This window comes from Dama dama, chromosome 18 (genome assembly GCF_033118175.1).
Source record: "Dama dama isolate Ldn47 chromosome 18, ASM3311817v1, whole genome shotgun sequence".
NCBI classification, from domain to species: domain Eukaryota; kingdom Metazoa; phylum Chordata; class Mammalia; order Artiodactyla; family Cervidae; genus Dama; species Dama dama.
In genome coordinates, this window is record NC_083698.1 from 99889225 (window position 1) to 99912539 (window position 23315).

Sequence of the window (23315 nt, forward strand, 5' to 3'; positions counted from 1 at the left end):
TTTAGCTGACCACATGACCAGCCAGTTAAAAACCCCATTTCCTAGACTGTCTTGCTGCTAGGTGGGGCTAGTAACTAAAACCTGGCCAATGAAATATGGGCAGAAGTTATGTGTTCAATTTCTAGGATTCCTGCAATGTTCCCCCTCTGGCAGCCTGGGACATGACCTGCTAATGGTGAATCAGTTTTTATCATGTGGGTGAGGACAATATTCTAGGAGATGGCAGGATACAAAACAAAAAGGCTTGGGTCCCAAAATGACCCAGTGGAACAAAGCCTGCCACACCAGACCACTTCCCTCTCTCTGGAATTATCAGGTCATAAAAGTTGTACTTCTGTCTCTCTATTTTGGGTCTCTTTTTTACAGCAACTTAGCCTGGACTCAGCTAAAATAGAAAATGATATTTAGATATGAGTTTCCATGATCAACAGTAGTGCATTGGCTTAGCAGCTGGCAAGGGAAAATGGTAAGAAAATAAACATTGCAGACTGACAAGCTGGTAATCCTTGTTATTACTGCAGCAAAAAAACTTCACTAGAGCATCAATAACTTGTAAGACAAGCCATGTGTCATCTGAACTTGTGCCTTTAGGGCAAACAGTGAGAAACAGGGTACTGACAGCTCCTTGATGTTTTTAATGAGCTACTACAAGAGTTAAGAAGAAAACAAGCAAGAACTGGTCAGTGTGCAAGCAGAAATAAATATAGCATAAGGGTGTATATTCTGAGTTCCACAATATGAATTAGTTGAGACTCAAAACATTTGGGACCCAATGGGACTGGAAAAACCAATTTCTCTGGACCCAAAAAGCAGGAGGCCAAGATTTTCTCTCAAAGCCTCCAAGAAATTCTCCAGTTAAATATTCTCTGCCAGACATGAGCGTCAGTTCATTTATAAAGATCAGATTTAGGCTACAGTCTCAAGACAGTTGCCATCAAAATGAGGCAAAGATGCGTAGGCCACGAGCAAAGAGCAGTAACTACTTCACAGTGCACCGACTTAAAAGCTCAGACCCAGAAGAGATGTTTGGCAGTGGGTATTTTGACCTGGAACTGACTGGAAGCAAACAGCCCAGAAGCCTGCTGAGTTTCTGAGGGGTCTGGACTGCCGCATGCTTGGCCTTGTGTAAGCCTGGGACTTTTCCGGTCCCTTGAAGAAACCACTAGACTTCCAGACCTACACCCACAGGAAACATGTTCTTAAGCTATGCAGCTTTCTCCAAAGTTCTCCAAAGCTCAATTTAAAAGCAGTTACAGTGGGAAACAGATAAAGAATCCCCTAGAAGGCAAAGTGGGGAGCCATGGAGGAAAATGGACAAGGGGATTCTAGTCAGCAGAACCAAACTGTAGCCAGAAGCTCCTGCTCTGTGACTACAGGACGTCTTTGCCATCCCTGCTGGGCAGAATTCCATTATCATTATGATCTAATGACGGCTCGTATTTCTCATTCTTTTTCAAACAGGAGTTTGTATTACGGCTCCTGCTCTATCTTCTATGTTGCATTTGGGAGGTGGGGAGTGGAGGACTTGACTGTTCCTTCACAGCTTTTCAGAATAAGAGGAACCATATCCTGATTGCCTCATATCACACAGAAACCTTAGATTTTAGACTGCCAGCATTAACTGGATGAGACTCTGATGTCTCAGGATGGAAGGAATGTGCTCTGTGCATGGGAAGAAGAGTACACACAGATACTTGGGTTGCCAGTGGGGCACACTGAAGCAGAGGCTGCTAAAATTTCCCCTAAGACCATTCTTCTTCCTATACCGAACAGGAGCCCCCCGTGTTAACTGGTCACAAGGCCCCCCAGCCAGAGACGACCCTCCCTGGCGTCCTTTGCTGTCAGCTGTGTCTTTGTGATTGAAGACTTGACCGTGGCTTATGAGAAGTTATGTATGGAACCTCTGGCTTTTCCCTCCTACCTGTGGGCTGCAATGCAGATCTAGTGGTGGTGAGCAGCTCTCAACAGGTGAGAAGGGCATCTGAGAACACAAAAATCCCTCCTAGGAGAGCAGTGTGGGCCCCGGATGATTGTGGGAACAGTAGGCTGCCCACACTGACCACCTGCCTACTTCTAGGCCATTTTATGGAGAAGAATCTTCTGTCTTATCTGAACCAGCGTATTTCAGGGCCTCTGTTAACCACCATTTAGCCAGGACTCTAACTAACATAATACCTCCTTATAATTTTCAGCTTTTGAACCATGAGAATGTATTGCCTCCTTGGGAAATTAATTTTTCAAAAGGAGTAATAATTTTTTTAAAGTGTCAAGATCCCAATAAAAATGTTCTTTTTCTCAGTATTACTTCTGAGACACAAAACTCAGGAAATATTTCAAATACAGAAAAATATATATCACAGCTCCAAAATGTAGAGGAGCAGTTAAAAAAAAATTAGAAACATGCCAACTGCTCAACCACAGGGGATAAGGGAGTGGATTAATGGGACAGCTCTAACATTCGACTGCTATTAAAATAATCATCAGGGACTTCCCTGGTGGCCCAGTCATTATGAATCCGCCTGCCAATGCAGGGTACATGGGTTCGATCCCTGCTCCGGGAAGATCCCATATGCTGTGGAGCAACTAAGCCCGTGGACCACAACTACAGAGCCTGTGCTCTAGAGCCTGTGAGCCACGGCTTCTGAGCCCACATGCCACAACGGCCAAAGCCCTCACACCCGAGAGCCCATGCTCCTCGACAAGAGAAGCCACTGCAGTGAGAAGCCCGTGGACCCCAACCAGAGAGTAGCCCCTGCTCACCGCAACTAGAGACAGCCCACATGCAGCAAAGAAGACCCAGTGCAGCCAAAGATGAATAAATAATTTTTTTAAACCATCAAAATGAAAAATATGCAGGACAATGGCAAGAAAACCTGAGCATAACTGGTGTTCCTGAAGAAGAAGGAAAAATGCAGAGAAAAAGTTGAGTATTTCATGGTAGAAGAAAAGGTTCCTGAAATTAAGTCATGTCTCTGGATCAAAAAGGAAGAACTATTCCAGAAAAAAAAAAAAAAAGAAAAAAAGTTCAGAAACATCACAGATAAAGCATCTATAGGGACCTAGACGACAGAGGCTTTTCTGAAACAACCAATATCAGAAGACAGCAGAACAATATTTACAGCATCCTGAGAAGAGAAAAGAAAAGATATAAGAATCTTATACCCAAGCCAAGAGTAAAGGAGAAAGACCAACAGTATTAAGCATGCAAGATTTCAGAGGAGGCAGCACCCACAATCCTTTTATGACAAAAAAAAGAGTGCTTGATGGCAAAATCCAACCAAGAAATGTATCAGGAGCTCAGTAAGTCACAGTTAAGCCAGGGATGTGGTTGTAAACATATAAATGAGACTTAAGAATCATGGGAATTATGATTACAGAGCTAAATGTAATAAACCTCACAATATATAAAGTTAAGAAAAAAATTAGGGGAGGAGTTAAGGGGAAAAGTATAACATAACTGACTGTCTACACCTAAAACACAACCTAAAAACACCAATGACACCTACACAAAGATTTGTATACTTTACTGTATATATGCCATTTCTCAATAAGAATAATACTGTATCTTCATGTTTTTCAGAGTCTTTTGTCTCTAACTTGGGCGGAATAGTCCAAGAAATAATACATCTTACTGTGAAAAAAATACTCAAAGTTTGACAATTTCTTCAGTTTCACTTACTCTTTTTCTCTGATATATACAAATACATTAAACCAATTCTACTTTTGGAAAATTATGTTTTTTAGAATGACATTCACTGAACATTGACAATGGATATTTCATCTTACTAAGTGCTAAGATTTGGGAGAATTTTAAAAGTTCGTTTGTACTTTTAACTAATTTTTAAATAATAAACATCTTCCCCACAAACTACATTTCATATTCTTTCAAAGATGCTGATCAAGAAAGACAGTTATATAAAAAATTAAAATAATGATATATTTTAAAAGGATGGGATGTTAAAGCATGTATAGTGTATGGTGCCAAGTATATAAATAATTTTTTAAAGTACACACACACACGCATACCAGAAAAGAGGCAAATGTGCTAAAATTTTAACAATGCTTCAGGGATTAGTGATAGATTTCTTCCTCAAAAATCTGAAATAAAATTAGGTTACTCACATGGTGGGGAAAAATATGAAATAGTAACAGTTTTGCAGCTTCTGTTAAAAATTCCCTTCCTATTAATTCCCTCCCATGATAACGATTACTCCAAATAATAAATGATGAGGTCTTAAAAGAGTTGAGGGTGGGAGTTGGAAGGGAGGTTTAATTGTGGTTGAGGGGAACTAAAGATCACTGTACATGTCAACAAATTGATTAAACAAAACTGATGATAGTGTTAAACTGAAAGCAAAATCGACCCCAGCTTTCACTCGAGTGTGAAGGATCAGTACGCAGGACGCAGGCTGAAATACAAAGACCACCGCCGGAGGCATGAAACGTGGCCACGGAAGTTCCCGGAGAGGCACCTACTGCTCTGATCGATGCACGACCTTTAACCCCGAGGGCTCATCACCATCACCCGCCGGCCCGCAGCCTCCCGCCCAGTGGCCCACGCACCGAACTTGGTTCTCCAGGAAGTGCATGTGCCGGTACAGCAGGGTGTAGGATGGAGACAGGATGCCCACGGACTTCATCCGCGCGCCACGCTCCAGCTCGCTTTCTACCGGCATGTTGGCGAAGCAGGCCAGGCCGAAGAAGGGCCCCTTCCGGAAATAGCTAAAAGAGACCCAACATGTAGCATAGCTCAAAATCAGGAATTTTGGTTTTTTCCCTTGACAGGTGTGCTAAAGTCACTTCAGTGTCCAACTCTTTGCGACTCCATGGACTGTAGCCCACCAGGCTCCTCTGTCCATGGGGATTCTCCAGGCAAGGATACTGGAGTGGGTTGCATGCCCTCCTCCAAGGGATCTTCGCCACCCAGGGATGGAACCTGCATCTCTTATGTCTCCTGCATTGGCAGGCAGGTTCTTTACCACCAGGAGCATCTGGAAATCCCTTGAGAGGCATCCCAAATAGAAGATGTAACTGTGTCCAGGGCTCTACATGAGAAAGTTCAGCCTGAGAAAAACCTTTTTTAAAATCTCGGGGTGGGGGGCAGGATCTCAGGGGGACAATGAGCCCAAGCCATTCAACCCTACAGATGGGGCAATCAAGGATCAAAAAAAACCTGGAACTCACTAAGGGTTGTCCCGCTGGAGCCAGGACTTGCTCTCCGCAAAGCCTGCTGTTCAGCTGCCCTTGACCCCAGATCAGCTGCCTTTGACCATGACCTTCCTTTCCTGCATAACAGCTGACTTGATGTGTGACCTCTGTTTTATTAGCATAAACCGTGTTGATGCTCTCCTCGCTTCCTGAGTCTCTGATGTTTTTAATAGAACGTTTGACCAGAGCTGTCACTTGTTTTCCTTCCCCTTTCTCACACTTGTGCCTGTCACGGTTTCAGCCCAATGAGAAGATGAAAGCTACTCCGTCACCCGTATGTTCCAGTTGTTCCTCACAAGAATCTTAATCACACAGGACTACAAACTGGCCTTACTTAAAGCTGAAATTCCAAGTTTTAGCACATACATGTCTTGAGTTAACCCAAATGGAACCAAAACCTCAAGCGAGGTCATTAAAACCAAACCTGAAGCGAGGATCAACCATCTCTTAGAAAAGGCAAGAACCTCTATGGCAGGAGTTCTTAACGTTTTCGGGTCATGAGAACCTAACAAAAGCTTGGGAGCTTCTTATTACAAAACTGATATAAAAACACAAACCGGTACATGTATTTTCAGGGCACTTATAAACACTTCCTAAAGATGCCCTGACGACAGCTCTTATTCTCTGGGGAAAGCAGAGGAGGAGAGAAAACAGTGCAGAACAGACTGGCAATCAGCACCACTTACATGAAATCAGACTGAATTTTATGGGATCCGCTGGCCATAGACTTGAACTCCACGCCTTCAAGGTCAATATCTTGGGGTAAGCACCATTCCACCATGTTTCCTGCAGGAAAGGGAAGATACACGTTTAAAACAGACAAAAATCATTCAAAGGGCTTAGTGCAGGGCCGAGCGCATGTGGCTTCCAAGTAAATGAACTGCTGACTCAGCCACCAAAATGCAGCCTCATCCCTCCACCGGCCACAGGCTGGCAGAGTACCTGAGTCATCCTGCGGGCCGGGAGATGGGCACTGAAGACACCTCTGATCTCTGCCTTTGAATGAACACAGTTCTTCCTAGCGAGGCTGCTGGCTTTGCTTCTGCCATTCTGCTTGACCACCTCCCGATCTCCTTTGTTTTGTAGCCTCACTTCTAGGTACATGTTTTGACCCTCTACCTCCATTCCTGGTCTCATACTCTCTCCTTAACCCCTCAAGATCCTGCTTCCATCTTGCTTTCCTATAGCCACTAATGATTTTGACAAACCTCCAAACTCTTTTTTAAATTTATTTTTAAAATTTACTTATTTGGCCTTGCCAGGTTTTAGTTGCAGCATGCAGGATCTTTAATTACAGCAAAAGGGATCTAGTTACCCAGCCGGGGGTAAAACATGAGCCCCACCCCTGCACTCAGAGTGCAGAGTCTTATCTGCTGAACTACTGGGAAGTCCCCCAAACTCTTTTCAATTCAAATTTTCATTGGTTTCATTGTGGCATTTGATAATTCCTCAAAAGTCTCTCCCATTTTTTCCTTGACTTCCATGATAGAACACTCTTTTGGTTCTTTTCCTTCCTCTCTGGTCAGTGTAGCTCTGCTGCCTTCCCTAGTTCTCCTCCCTCCTCAAATGAGGCTCTTCTCCAAGGTCCAGACACCAGTGCTTTGCTTCCAGAATTTAAGGGCTCATTCACTTATCCCTAATTACTGAGTATCTACTGAGCCAGACACTGGAGCTGTAAGTCAAATAAGACATAGTCCCTGAACTCAAACAGATTAGATTCCAGGGCTAGATAAAGAGATAAACAAGGAGACGGGTGATTACAGTTCTGGAGGTTATGTTAAATTCCATGACAGAGTATAATACGGGATTTTAGGATACAACAATGACAAGCTTCCATCAGATTGAGAGAATTGGAGAATTTCACAAGACCAGTGTTTCCTAGAGGCTTGGGAGGACACTGCAGCATATGCCCTGCTGTTTTCTAGCATACTCAAAATTTTTCCAAATAAAAATATTAAGATACTTGTAAAGATTTCATTTTAGAACAAATTGCTCATCAACATGGCAAACCCTAATTTCCCAGGCAACAGAAATACCATTAATAATCCCAGACAACAATGCTTTTCAGATAACTGTTTAGGGCATCAGAGGTCCAACTGTATACACCCCAGGCTCTGAACGGGGTGGACATCACAGGGACTCAGCCCATTCTATATTCACAGCCTACAGCCCTTTCAAGTAATGTGTTTTCAAGAGAGGAATCATAAACCCCAATGATGAGCTAAAACAAAAAGCGTGGAAAAAGGAGTTATGATTTCACACAACAGAAAGGCTAGACCAATGTATTTGTCAGGGTTAAAGACAAGAAAAAGCATGCTGCATGCTGAACCAGGAGTAAGCATGGGGAGAAAGGTTTCCAGCACCAAGGTCCCCCGACATGCCTCTCTTTCCTCTTAGCATCCATGTCTACTGTCTCTCAAGTCCAGTGGCTTCCACCCTGCGTTGTACCTCAGGAAACCCAGGAAACTTACAAATGTGCTGAGACCCACTCCAAATCTACACGATCTACTCCAGATCTATGATCTGTGCCACGTGGCTGCATCTGCTAATAAGCCTCCTGTGTACAAAGTCCCAACTCTTTTTTAAAATAATATTTATTTATTTATTTGGCTGCACCAGGTCTTAGTTGCAGCATACAGGATCTTCGATCTTTGATGTGGCATGCAGGCTCTCTAGTTGCAGCATGTGGGATCTAGTTCCCCAACCAGGGATTGAACCTGGGCCCCCTGCATTGGGAGCACAGAGTCTTAGCCACTGGACCACCAGGGAAGTCCCCAGGGTCCTAACCCTTCATGATGGCAACAGATGTCCAGCCAAAGAGAGGGACAGCCTGCAGTGACCCTCTAGGAGACCAGGTCCTCTCACATCTGCTTCTTCTAGTATCTGCTGCCTTGTTCCATGCCCCCATGCCACTACATACGAGGGATCAACTTGCTCTAACTTAATTCCCTTCCTCTAATCCAGCAGGTCCATGAGCACTCAATGACTTGTTAAAACATTAATGCATCTAAACGTTGTCCTGAAGGATAAGTTTAGAAAAGTGCACAGATCAGAACTATGTGGCATAGTGAGTTTTCCCAACGTGAACATACCTGGCTGAGCAGAACCCAGACCAAGAAGCAGGACATTATCAGCCCAGCAGAAACCCATCTGAGTCGCTAGCCCTCTCTCAAGGCTAACTATTAGCCTGACTTCTGACACCACAAATGAGCTTTGCTGTTTTTGAAACTTACAAAAATGCAATCATCATTTGTATTCGTGTCTTTTTTTTTTTGCTCCATATTTTTTGCAAGATTCATCCATGGGGAAGCATATAGCAACATTTTGTTAATTTATTATTTCCATCCTATGCTAGTAACACAACTTACGTATCTACTTAACTGTTGACGCACACTTGGCTTATTTCTTATTTGAAGCCATTAGAAACAGCACTGCTGTAAACAATTCCATACTTGTCATCTGGTGACTGCACATGCAGTAGCTTTGTAACGCATGACCCGGCTGGGCTAGTACACATTTCTCAGAATTCCATTCTTTGTACGTTTCCAGTTGAGATGGGGAAGGGGAAGTGAAGCCATATTATGTTTCTGTGGGAAGGTCAGTGAGGGAGCTTCAGGTAAGCTGACACCTGTTGTTGCTTATCGTGTAGGCTCATCACACCCTGGTGGGGTGGGGGCACCAGGTCTGCTGCTGATGGATCTCCCTTCCCTGGACCCTCTTTCGGCTTCTGACTCACACCCCAGGTACACGCTTAGTTCCACAAGGAAGGGCATCAGCGTCATCGGGTCAGGACACCACATCATTAGAACTGGAGGCAATGACAGCCTGACTTGTCGTTCCCACCCACTCTCATGAGCTGCAGCTTATTCTCCTTTTCCAATTTCTTCTGCCTTACTCAAGAGACCTCCAGCTCCGCAATCAGATACAAAGACAGCAGCCTTACACAGACTATCTACCCAGCTCCCACAAATGCACAAGTTCAATAAATCCCTTTATTTATCTCCAGTGGTTCTGTTTCTTTGAATAAACCTTGATTTTGACTAACACAATGTGCACATGTTTCTGTTGACAAAATCCCTGGGAGTGAAAGTCTTGTAAAAATGTTTGCATTGCTGCAAACTAAGAAAAAACTTCAATAATTCCCAAAGCAGTGTTTCCCAAAGCTAAGGGCTTCAGCAAATATATATATATATATATATATATATACAAAGGGATTTTTCAGGTTATACAAAGACAGACATGTTCTTTTACTGCAGAACTTCTCAGAGCCTTTAATGCTATTCCGCATTATGAATATCTATGAGATCAATACCATGCTTAAAATTCCAAAATTATTCTGCTGATAAACCTATTTTTAAGTAGCATCTTAAGGGTTCAATCTTATAGAAGGCTCTTTTTTATAAAAGAAATACTAGTATGTAAGGGGCTGCAAGTTGACTCTTAGTACATATCACTCCACCTTTCTTATAGGGAATAAAACTTATTCTTAGCATGGCATATGGTCTTCCAAATGATGACTATGTTTCTCTGCACCTTCTTGTAAATAGGTATGGCTACACAAGCAAATTCTGGCTAATGGGATCTAGACAGAAATAAGGTGTGTCTTTCTAAAACATGCCTTAAAAGAAAGGCGTATGCTGCCCCCTTCTTCCATCCTATTGCCTGGCATGTGGATGTACAGACAAGCCATCTTGCATCACACAGGTGAGCGCATCAGCCCACATATCACAGCGGGGATGAGGGAGCGATAGCCAGCATGAGTCTAGGTCCCCGGATGACCTCATGGACCTGAGCCGGCACTCCAGCCCTGGACCACTGATCTCCTGTTAAGTGAAAGCTAAACTTTTATCTTGATTAAGTCACTGTTAATTTGGGTCTCTGGTATTCATCTTTCCTGGTGGCTCAGTGGTAAAGAATCTGCCTGCCAATGCAGAAGACATGGGTTCGATCCATGGGTTGGGAGATCCCCTGGAGAAGGAAATGGCAACCCACTCCAGTATTCTTGCCTGGGAAATCCCATGAACAGAGAAACCTGGTGGGCTACAGTCCATGGGGTCGCAAAAAGTCAGACATGAATGAGCGACTGAGCACGTACACTTCTGGTATTCATGGCCAAACATATATCTTAATATACGTTAGTACATATATTAATATAGCTTATACAGCTTAATATAGCTGATCTGAAGAATAAAGCCCCCAATTCCTCAGCCTAGCTCTCATAGCTTCTTTCTTATTCTTCTGTGCCTGGCCAACTCTCATACAGAAATTGAAAGAATCAGATGAAGGGAATGACACTCTGCTATTTGCATCCTTCACTGCCAGATGGATGCAAGCCCCTCTCGGTTGGGAAGGAAGGTCCATCACGGTCAGGCTGAATCACACAATGGAGTGTGGACTCCAGGACACCACTCTGGGAACAGTTCTTTATCCCACAGAAAGAACATTTCTGCTGACATACTCCTTGAATGAAAGGAAAGTAGATAAATCTACTATGGCCCTCATCCCAGCCTAATACAATCACTGTCTTAGATGTCTGTCTCCCCAGGAGACTGGACTTCTTAAAGGCAGGAACTCTGCTTGTTTATCTTTATGTCCCAACAGAGCACAGTGCTTAGCATATGACAGGATGAACATTAAAACAAAAACCCAGCTTTACTGAGGACAAGCGTGATTTTAAAAAGCTAGTGATAATGATAGCGTGGTTTTTTAAAACGTTTTTGTTTTTTAATGTGGGACTGGTTTTAAAGTCTTTATTGAATATGTTACAATATTGCTTCTGTTTTATGTTTTTGGTTTTTTGGTCGCAAGGCATGTGTGGTCTTAGCTCCCCAACCAGAGATTGAATCTGTACCCGCTGCACTGGAAGGTGACGTCTTATCCAATGAATCACGAGGGAAGTCCTAGATATTGTAGTTAGGTAGAAAAATGCCCTTTTTCTCAGGACGTTTATACGGAAAGGAGTGAAGTCATGTCTGCATTTAGTTTCAAATGGTTGAGGAAAAGAGTTTATATCCGCATTTAGTAAGTTCTGATACAATGCTTCCTGAATTTGTGTCAGTTGATATATATTGAGAATAATGTGCCCACAGGGAATTTCACATCTGCTAATGCTAATAGATTCAATGTGATCTCAATGAAAACCCCAGTAAGCTGTTTGTGGATATTGACAAGTTAATTCTAAAGTTTACATGGAAAGGCACAAGGCTGAAATTAGCCAACATGATACTGAAGAGAACTAACACTACCTGATTCTAAGACTGACTATAAAGCTACAGGAATCCAGAAATGTGGTATGGGCCCAAAAAGATCAATGGAAGACAACAGACAGCCCCAAACTATACCCACATGAATACAATCAACTGATCTTTGCCAAAGGAGCTAAGGTCATAAAATGGGAAAAAAGACAGTCTTTTCAAAAAGTAGTGTTAGAACAACTGGACATCCATATGCAAAAAATGAATCCAGACACAGACCTTACACTTTACACAAAAATTAACTCAATGTGAATAGTATGCTTAAATGTAAAATGCAAAATTATAAAACTTCTAGAATATTGGATAAAATCTAGGTGACTTTGGGTTTAGCAACATTTTTAGATACAACACCAAAAGCATCATCCACGAAAAAAAAAGTGGTTAGTTGTCCTTCATTAAAATTAAAAACTTCTCATCTGTGAAAGATGCTATTAAGAGAATAAAAAGACAAACTAATGATGGGGCAAAATATCTGCAAAAACATATCTGATAAAGGCTTAAATCCAAATACCCAAAGAACTCTTACAACTCAACAATAAGAAAACAACTCAATTTAAAAAATGGACAAAAGATCTAAATAGACATCTCACCAAAGAAGATAGGCAGATGGCAAACACACACATGAAAACCTGCTCAATAGCGCATCATCAAGGAACTGCCAATTAAAACAACAAGATCCTATTACACACATATCAGAATAGTCAAAGTCCACGGGCTTCTCCCCTGGTGGCTCAGACTGTAAAGAATCCTACTGCAATGCAGGAGACCTGGGTTCAATCCCTGGGTTGGGAAGCTCCCCTGGAGGAGGAAATGGCAGTCCACTCAGGTATTCTTGCCTGGAGAACCCCCATGGACAAAGGAGCCTGGCGGGCTACAGTCCATGGGGTCGCAAAGAGTTGGACACGACTGAGTGACTAAGCATACACAGGATGGTCAAAATCCAAAACGCTGAAAACACCAAACACTGACGAGGATGCAGATCCACAGGAAACGTCGTCCACGGCTGGTGGGGGTGCAAAATGGTACAGCCACTTCAAACGACAGTTTTGACAATTTAGTTTACGAAATTAAATATATGCGTACCACACAAGCCAGCAACCATGCTCCTTTGTATTTATCCAATGAGTTGAAAACTTATGTCCACACAAAAGCCTGTACATTGATGTTTACAAAAGCTTTACTTACAATTGCCAGCAACTGGAAGCAACCAAAATGTCCTTCAAAAAGGTGAATGGATTAAAAAACTGGGCTGTCCATATAGAACACACTGCGCTGGGCTTAGTCTCTCAGTCGTGTCCAACTCTTTGCGACCCCATGAACCTTAGCCCGCCAGGCTCCTCTGTCCATGGGATTCTCCAGGCAAGAATACTGGAGTAGGTTGCCATGCCCTCCTCCAGGGGTTCTTCCCAACGCAGGAATTGAACCCAGATCTCCCGCATTGCAGGCGGATTCTTAACCATCCGAGTCAACAAAACACTATTCAACAAAAGGAAATGAGCCACCAAGCCACACAAAGGCATGGAGGGAACTTCTTAAAAGCATATTGCTAAGTGAAAGAAGCCAGTCTGAAAAAGATATACTCTGTATAATCCTAACTATATGACATTTTGGAAAGGAAAAACTACATACAGTAAAAAAAAAAAGATCTGGGGGTAATCAGGGATGAATAACCAGAGCACAGAGGATTTTCAGGGCAGTAAAATTATTCTGTATGATACTGCTATGGTAGATAACCTAACACTGTGCATTTTTCTAAACCCATAGAAAGTACAACACAAAGAATGAACCCTAATGAAACTACAAATTTCAGTTGATAATAATGTATGAATATTGGTTCAACAATATGCACACACATATGTTCAACAAATATGCCACACTAATGCAAGATGTCAATAACAGGTAATGTAAGTGGGTGGGTAAGGGAAGAAGGTATATGATATGGAAATTCTGTATTTTCTGCTTAATTTTCCTATAAACCTAAAACTGTTAAAAATAAAATATTAATTAAAAAAGCTAATAAATGAACTAACCTAGGTTAATTATCCTGGGGGTAGAAATGATATTGTGGTTAGGCAGGGTAATGGCCTTTTTCTTAGGAGATTTATACTTAAGTATTTAGAAATGAAATGCCATGATGCCTGCAAGTTACTTTCAAACAGTTCAGAAAAAAAGTAGATCTACACATCCTCAGTTCTGCTATAATGCTGGCTGAATTTGTTCCAAAGCAATTGACATATTAACAGTTTGATCACAGAAAATCTGATGTGTGCTGATACGTGATTTTGATCTCAAGGATTACAATGTACATACAGAAAACTGCACCCAGCTGCAGAAATACACAAGATGAATTCCAACACATCACTCAAACCCCTGCCTGCTACCTCGGTTCACCATGTGTATTCTGAGCCACATTTAACTCCTCTAGTGTTACGACCTTCTATCCAATTTCACAAAGCCCTTTTCCACTGCTTCATAATAACTCACAAGCTCCACCCTTCCAACAACCACCTTTGTAAGCAAACCACACATCTTTTTTTTTTTAAAGTAGAGTGCCATATTTAAAGTAGTGATGTATTTCTTAACTATTTAATATATGTACAGCCGTCCTACCACTTTTTATTATGTTCCCATCTTTAAAGTGTTACTCACAAGGTTTTTAAGTGTTGTGCCCCTCACCCCACCTTCCCCACAAGCCCTGTGGTTTTTACTGCAGGATTTGCTCAGCACAGTGGTTTTTAGAAATGCATACTTCACATGGTGGAACTGACTTTACAAGGATAAAGCAAATATGGCAAAATGTCAACAAACGGGGAGTGAAGGGTATACCTAAGTGAGGGATATACAGGTTTTTAAATTTTCCTAAGGTGTAAAAAAATTCAACATATGAGAGGAAGACAAGATGACAGAGCTTCTACTTTGTCTTCTAGACTTGAGCTTACCTCCTCTCACAAAAACACCAAAATCACAACTACCTGCTCAACAACTATCAACAAAAAAAAGACTGGAACCTATCAAAAAAGATACTCTATATCCAAAGACAAAAAAAAAGTCACAACGAGATGCTCTTCCAAGGATAAACCAGGAAGAAATAGCAAATATGAACAGACTAATCACAAGTACTGAAATTGAAACTGTGATTTAAAAACTTCCAACTACAGAAGTCCAAGGCTAATGACTTCACAGGTGAATTCTATCAAACATTTAGAGATGAGTTAACACCTATCCTTATGAAACTCTTCCAAAAAACTAAGGCGAAAGGAACACTCCCAAACTCATTCTATTAGGCCACCATCACCCTGATACCAAAACCAGGCAAAACCAACACAAAAAAAGAAAATTACAGGCCAACATAACTGATGAATACAAATGCAAAAACCTTCAACAAAATACTAGCAAACCAAATCCAACAATACATTAAAAAGATCATACACCATGATCAAGTGGGATTTATCCCAAGGATGCAAGGATTTTTCAATATCCACAAAACAATTAGTGTGATATACCACATTAACAAACTGAAGAATAAAAACCATATGATCATCTCAATAGATGCAGGAAAAGCTTTTGACAAAATTCAACACCAGTTTATGAATTAAAAAAAAAAACAAAACTCTCTCCAGAAAGTAGACACAGAGGGAACCTACCTCAACATAATAAAGGCCATAAATGACAAACCCACAGCTAACATCATACTCAATGGTGAAAACATGAAAGCATTTCCTCTAAGATCAGGAACAAGACATGGATGTCTACTCTTGCCACTTTAATTCAACATAGCTTTGGAAGTCCTAGCCATGGCAAACAGGAAAAAAAGAAATAAAAGGAATCCAAACTGGAAAAGAAGTTAAACTGTCACTGTTTTCAAATGACATGATACCATACATGGAAGATCCTAAAGATGCTAGTAATACCAGAAAACTACTAGAGTTCATCGACAAATTCAGTAAGGTTACAAGATACAAAACTAATACAGAAATTTCTTGCATTTCTATACACTAACAACAAAAGATTAGAAAGAGAAAATAAGGAAATAATTCCACTTACAATTGCATCAAAAAAATAAAATACCTAGGAATAAACCTACCTAAGGAGGGAAAAGATCTGTATGCTAATGAAAGAAACTTAAGATAACACAAGCAGATGCAAAGATATGCCATGTTCTTGGATTGGAAGAATCAACACTATTAGGATGCTTATACTATCTAAGGCAATCTATAGATTCAATATAATCCCTATCAAATTACCAATGGCATTTTTCAACGAACTATCTTTTTTTTTTTTTAATTTGTATGAAAATACAGATGGCCCTGAATAGCCAAAGCAATCCTGAGAAAGACAAATGGAGCTGGCTCCCTGACTTTAAACCACAAAGCTATGCTAATAAAACAGTATGGTACTGGCACAAACACAGAAACATACATCAATGGAACAGGAAGCCCAGAAATAAACCCACACACCTATGGTCAATTAATCTAGGACAAAGAAGGCAAGAAGGTACAATGGAGAAAAAGCAGTCTCTTCAATAAGTGGTGCTGGGAAAACTGGCCAGCTACATGTTAGAACATTCTCTAACACCATACACAAAAATAAACTCAAAATTGATTAAAGACCTACAGGTAAGGCCAGATACTATAAAACTCTTAGAGGAAAACATAGGCAGAACACTCTTTGACATAAATTACAGTAATATCTTTTTGGATCCACCTCTGAGAGTAATGAAAGTAAAAACAAAAATAAACAAATGGAACCTAATTAAACCTAAAAAGCTTTTGCACAGCAAGGGAATCATAAACAAAATGAAAAGAGAACCCACACAATGGGAGAAAATATTTGCAAACAAAGTGACTGACAAGGAATTAATCTCCAAAATATACAAACAGCTCATGCAACTCAACATTAAAAAACCAACAGCCCAATCAAGAAGTGGGTGCTCAGTTGCTCAGTCATGTCTGACTCTTTGCTACCCATGAACTGCAGCCTGCCAGACTCCTCTGTTCATGGGATTTTCCAGGCAAGAACTGTAGAGTGGGTTTCCATTTCCTTCTCCAAAGAAGTGGGTGGAAGATCTAACTATGCATTTCTCCAAAGAAGATCTACAGATGGCCAATAGGCATACAAAAAGATGCTCAAGATCACTAATCATTAGAGAAATGCATATCAAAACTACAATGAGGCACCACCTCACATCAGTCAGAATGGCCAAGATCAAAAAGTCTACAAATAAATGCTGGAGAGGGTGTGGAGAAAAAGGAACCCTTCTATATTGTTGACAAGAAGGTAAACTGGTACATCCATGATGGACAACAGTATGTGTGAAAGTCACTCAGTCGTGTCTGACTCTTTGTGACCCCATGGACTGAAGACTATACAGTCCATGGAATTCTCCAGGCCAGAATACAGGAGTGGTAGCCTTTCCCTTCTCCAGGGGATCTTCCCAACCCAGGGATGGAACCCAGGTCTTCCGCATTGCAGGCAGATTCTTTACCAGCTGAGCCACACAGGAAGCATGGACAACAGTATAGAGGTTCCTCAAAAAAATACCTACCATATGATCCAGCAATCCGAGTTCTGGGCATGTATCTGGAGAAAACTATAATTCAAAAAGATACATGCACACCAATGTTCACTGTAGCCCCATTTACTATTTACAATAGCCAAGACAACTCAAATGTCCACAGACAGATGAATGGCTAAAGAAGGTGTGGTATGTATCAATATATACAATTAAATATTAGTCATAAAAAAGAATGAAATAATGCCACTTGCTGCAACATGAATGGACCTAGAGATTATCACACCAAGTGGATTAAGTCAGAGAAAGACAAATGCCATATATTTGTATGTGGAATCTAAGAAGATGACACAAATGAACTTATTTACAAAACAGAGACAGACTCACAGGCTTTGAAAACAAATTTATGGTACCAAAGGGGAAAGGTGAGGAGGTAAGATAAATTAGGAGTTAGGTATTAACATATACAAACTGCTATGTATAAAACCATCAATAGGGACCTACTGTATAGCACAGGGAACTCAATATTCTATAATAACCTATATGAGGAAAGAATCTGAAAAATAATGGATATATGTATATGCATAACAGAAACACTTTGCTATACATCTGAAACAACACTGCAAATCAACTATACCCCAGTACAAAAGAAAAATTAAAAAACATATCCTATGAATAAAGGATCATAACTGAAATAACAGAGGTGGGGAAAACCATAAGCTAAGCATAAAGGACTCTGCAAAAACAAAAAATAATTGAGACAATGAGTTATATTTAGGGGGATGAAGCAGCATGATGGCTAAAGGTCATTCTTTAACAGAAAGAAAATACGATGCTCAAAAATTAGAAACCCATTTATATAAGAAACTTGTACAGGCCTAAAGGAAAGTGATTTTGCAAAAATAACAATCCTGTGGTGAGCCATGCAGGGCCAGAAAAAACCTCACACAGAATGCTACCTACCGCAGGCTCAGCCCTCACGTGCAAAGCCATTCGGTTTTCCAAATCTCCTCACCACACTTCAGGAACCCACCCAGGGAGGTGAGGCCTGGCAGGATTGAACAGAAGGACTGATCCCAGGGCTAAGCAATCAAAGAGAGGGGGCGATCAACATGAATAGGTGCCTTATTTCCCAACTTGCTCTCCTTCCATCCCCAAGTCCCCCCTTGCCTTGGGCCCATCACAGGTACCCACGGGCCCTGCCTAGGCTCCAGCTGCTAAGACAACTTCTGTGGAGGGATGGACATAACAGCACGAAGAACAGACGTGGCAGTCTGCTTTGTGTACCTTCAGCCAGTCATTCAATAAATATTGGTGGAACATAACTTGGCAGCCTGCTGCCAGATGCTAGGCTGGGGCCAAGGAACTTGCACTAACAGATTACTGAGTTGGCAGCTCACTTAACCCAGGGAAGCTAGAGGACAATGCTGAGCCTGGTTGTGGATGCAGAGACAGTCTGAACCTCATGGTCTGATGGGCCGGGGCCTCCCAGGGCTCACGTTTCATAAGCTCCTGCGCTAGGTGAGATGTACTCTGTCTTATCTCCTACAAACAGGGCTGCCTCTATCTTCTTTTTCGGTCAAAATGTGGAGTGACCATCCCTCGCCCCAGCATATTTGGACTTCATCAACCACCATTTCTCCAGAGGGAAGAGACATCAGCTGCCACTGTTGCTGCCTCTGAGAAAGCTGATCTCAAAAAACCGAAAGCGGAGAAAGCAATGGTCTTGAACCAAAACAATCTCTTTCTAATGGGAAATACATGACTTTCCTTCCTCCTCTTCTCCCTCCTTGCTGGGCAGTCCCCAACCAACAATTTCCTCCCGAGCTCTTGATTTCATAATCAGCGGCTGACTCAAAGGTCCTATTACCGTTCCTTTGACCTCAAGCGGGGAGCTCTGTACCAATTCTCCCCTCTCAGAAGAAATGTGCCTTGATTTTCAGTCTTTCCTTCAGCTTCCACCCATCAGCATACACATTCCTGGCCCTCATTCCAGTCCAGAGGTACAAAGGAATCCCGTCTCATGAAAAAAGGCAAGAATCCAGGAGTGCTCATGGTCCCCACTTCTGCAGTAGGCCCTCAACCCCAAATGGACGAAACCTCAGAAGTTTACAGGGTTCGGATTCTAACATCAGCAATGTCAACAGCCCATATCATTCGACTGGGTCTTACGTAGCTTTGAATTGTCATAACATCACCTAGGATAAGAGTCTATCAGAGCCAAGGAAGAAAGAGTCAGGATAAAGAAACCCGAGGCAGGAAGAAATTAATCCCGGTGATTTCAAGTCAGCCATATGCCCATCCATGGCTGAATTCCAATGCATTAATTTTACATGGAAGAAACTTTCCATTTCACGAACGCCATATCATTTTGCACCAGGCAGTGGTGTGGTGTGATGTGGGAAGGACCACAGACATTGGATGCAGTTAGAGCCAGCCTGCCTCTGCGCTCTGCCCCCACCGCTGATCTGTGACTTAAGATGACCTCACGGCCCCGTGCCTCTGTCTGCCTCGTGACTGCGAATGCTGCTGAAGGGATCAGATAATTCCTGGTCCACGGTGGGCACTTGGTAAACGGTGGGTGTTATGACTTCCCCTCCTACTCGAGTCTCCATCAGCTTTCAAGAGAAGAAACAGAAGTCACAGCAGATGGTCACCAACTGACTTTTCCCTGAAAACCGCAAGTAGGTGAATCACCAACAGCCTGGGAAAGAGTCTGCCAATATGGGAACTAAAGAAATCTACCAGTTGTAATCCACTGACTTCTGATCGCAAGTAGAGAAAAAGGCCATAGCCAAATTACATCACTAGAAGAGGCTTGCTTGCTTTGGCTATCAGGAGCAGCCTTCCCTTGGCCTCTGTGAGCCGGCCATCCTTAGGACTGCTTTTCCTGTTTCAAAACTGCACTCCAAATTTTCCACTCTCATTCTCCTCTGTCACTTTCCCACCAGTGGCTGGAGCCATTTATTATTTGCACGAGTCAGATGACCTGGGCAGCCCAAGTCATGCCTCAGACGCCACACCTGGCCCTGTCTCCCTAGGCCTCCGTGTTGCTGATGTTAAAAAGAAAATAGCTTGTGCTTTGTTGACTGTAGGGAGAATGTATGGAGGTTAAAACTTCCGCATGTGAGTGATTTTAAATACTATAGTCATTTGAAGCATTTAGATGCACTAAATTAAATAAGGGTTTTAGATGTAACTGAGGCACTGGCTAGAGGTTGAGGGAGGAATAGGTAATGCATCCCTAATCAGGAAGAACAAAGGAAAAAGACATCCTATAAACCACGGCAGGTGGGCTACCCCTCAGCCACACACACACACACACACACACACACACACACACACACACGAACTTCCCCTGGACACTCACAAAATAACTCTGCGGAAAATGGAGCTGTTGAAAGTGGATCTCTTATAAACAAACAGTCCAGCAAGGCTGACTCACAGGGATCATCCACCATAGGTTCAAAGCTCTATCTGCCTCAGGCCCATACACAAGCCCTCAGCTGCACGGCGAGACTGCTACGTCACCTTCATAGAGAGGGTTGGGGAGGGGGGAGGCTGATTTCCAAGCATGACCTTAACCTTTTCCCTTAATTAGGCAGAGGAAGAAAATTTAGTTCCTAGAGACCCAAAGAACAGAGTCAAAGCTCTAAATGATGGGTTGGACACAATAAAAAAGCAATATTCTGGCTGCCAATCTCTCCCACCCAGCTCGCAGAGTCAGCATCTGGGCCTGCTTTCAATAGCAGCTTTGTAGCCCAGATGGCCGGCACCACCACCATCCCAGGGACTCCCTGCTCCAGATAAAGACTGAGTGTGTCAGCGAGTGAGTGTGTGTGAGAGAGACAAAGAGGAGGCAGCTAGAGGGCATGTCAGAGACAGGGAGCCTCTACCTCTCCTGACCCTGAAGCCCTGGTCCTCACATCTACGGACCCAACAACCATAATCTTCAGACTGAAGCTCCAATGAAAGTAACATTCTTTATGCCCCTACCCTCTTCTCTGATTCTTCCTATAGATGCTCAACCCCAAACCTGTATCCAAAAGTATATACTCTCTTATTCCCATATAGCAGTCTGAGAATCACTGAGCATTCTCTGTCCAAGAGAGTGTGTGTGTGTGTGTAACCAGAGTCCCCTCCTCCCTCTCATCTGTCCAAGTGTATGTGTGTGTGTGTTTGCGTGCGTGTAACCAGGGTCCACTCCTCCCTCTCATTCCCTTTCAGCACACAGACCACTCAGGCCCTGACAGATGACCCACAGGGGTAGATTCTCTCCTGCCCATCCCCTCTTGTACTCTCGCAGGCACATGCACCAACGTGTTGTTACCTGCAGCAGGAGGGAAGATGAATGAAATACCCACGGCCTGGGCAGTAAGCGCCTGGGGAAGTCTGGGGACAAGGGAGGAAGCTCTGAGGGGAGGATGCTGAGGACACAGTGGGAGACATGGGGCGCAGATGGGCAGTCATAGAGACGACAGTTCCTCCTATGTAAGAACTTCTGTGATATGTTCTGATTTGGGTAAGGAAGCCAGTATTCACTTTACTACTTTGGGTATCTTAGGTTTAGGAAGGCAAAAGTCTTGGTGGACCAAGATTAAACAGCAACACAGAGCAGACCTGCCTCCATAGCAGGATAAAGGTTGAGACACTCAACTAAAAGTGGGAGACAGAAGCCTGGCCCCAGTGACGTCAGCCACTCCCCGGGCATCCGAGGGCCCAAGCGTCACCTCTTCAGACCGAGACTCCCCCAACCCTCACACAAGGGACCCGCCACAGGCTCTCTGAGGCCCTCACCCCAGTGTTGACCTTTGTGGTCCCAGAAACCCCACGAGCATTCATTCATCCCATCTTTTACTTTTAGGTGCTTCATCACACAATTTTTACTCAATACAGATACTATCAGAATTTTCTTTTTTTCTTTTTAAAGAAAGTAAAGTGCCATTTGGAACTAGGAAGATGAGGAAAGAGAATTATGGGCAGGAAACAGCAGCTTTACAAAAAAACAAAACCAAAACCATCAACCATAATTAAAAACACACTCTGTCTCCTGCCCACCCAACTCCTTCCCATCCTTTCCCCTCTCTGCACACAGTTAAGACAAAAAGTTACCAGGGCAGATGTTCAGGTCATGTTGTATATACTTTAAAGACAACCAGACTCACAGCCACCTATTTATCAGCTAGTTAATATTTCCAAATTAATCATCTTTGTTCTGTTTGCTCATGTATAAATGGGGTATAAATGATCATCCAATTAGAATGGTGGTGAGAATGAAACGAAACACCATTATCGTAAAACGCCTACACAAAGCAAGTGTCCAAATGCCTGTTAAATCCCTTCTTTCCACACTAATCTTAATCTGAAAGCCATTACAAATACACATTCGTGTACCTGTCTGCACACACAAATACTTATACACACATACCCACAAAACCATGTCACCAGCTGTGACTAACGAGGTAGGGGGCGGGGCCCAGCTCTGAGGTGCTTTTCAGTATGATTAACTCCACCTGTGGTTAGCCCAGAAATTTCTTTTTTTCCCTCATCTTCCCCTCTCATCTCTACCACCAGTGTGACCACTGCTAAGTCAGACCCTGTGAATGCTCCCTCTGCATTTCTTCTAGTTACTCGTAAATGCTTTTCAGAAAGAATCTGATGCGCACATCTATTTACTGCAGGAATAAGGAATATTATGAGTTACAAAATAGTATGTTTTTCTCTAGCGATAAAGGTTACTTCGGTCAAAAAAGAACAGTTTTCCTGTCTGGGAGTCCCAACCATATGTCAGTTAAGCAGCCTATGTGGTGAGCATTAAAAAACAAAAAATAGAAAATGACAGTATGTACTACATGTAAAAGGGATTAGTTCTGTTTGATGAAACTTTAATTTCAGTTACATATGTATGTATGGAGCAAACTGATTGGTATATACAATGAATTTCATATGTTGGGTCACAGTCAAAAAAGTTTGAAAGCCACAGGGAAGGGGCCAAGGAATCGCCAGGAGTCAGAAAGGTCTAGTCTCCCCACAGCTGTTCCTATTTCTTCCTGGGCCTTGCTGGGTTCTAATCCTGCCCATCTTCTGACATCCCAAGATCCTCACACCTTTTCCGTTTCCTTTCACTCCATCGCACCCTATCAAGTTATTCAGAAAGGTTTCTACAGCTCATCCTTGGAGGACCAGTTAGGGAACTTGAGGAAAAAGCTGACAGTCCACATAATTAGACACTCCACATTCCAGCAACTTCAGTGGACTGAGAACAGAAAGGCACATCTGGGTTTTCTTAACCCCAGTTCCAAAGTAGCCTGGCAGGCTCAGGTCCGTGGGGTTGCGAACAG

At 42.5% G+C, this 23315-nt stretch overlaps 1 protein-coding gene and 1 non-coding gene across 2 annotated transcripts in view; both read right to left on the reverse strand.

The window, feature by feature from the left end:
* Positions 1-23315, reverse strand: part of DENND11 (DENN domain containing 11) — a 48056-nt gene that overhangs the window by 23646 nt on the left and 1095 nt on the right. Inside the window, exons 2-3 of the mRNA XM_061165943.1 lie at positions 5895-5994; positions 4564-4722 (exon numbers count right to left, since the gene is read on the reverse strand). Coding sequence (XP_061021926.1) covers positions 4564-4722; positions 5895-5994 — 259 coding nt within the window. The remainder of the gene's footprint in view (positions 1-4563; positions 4723-5894; positions 5995-23315) is intronic.
* On the reverse strand, positions 7905-7977 carry TRNAG-CCC (transfer RNA glycine (anticodon CCC)). Its single transcript has one exon. It is a non-coding gene; the product is annotated as a tRNA-Gly (tRNA).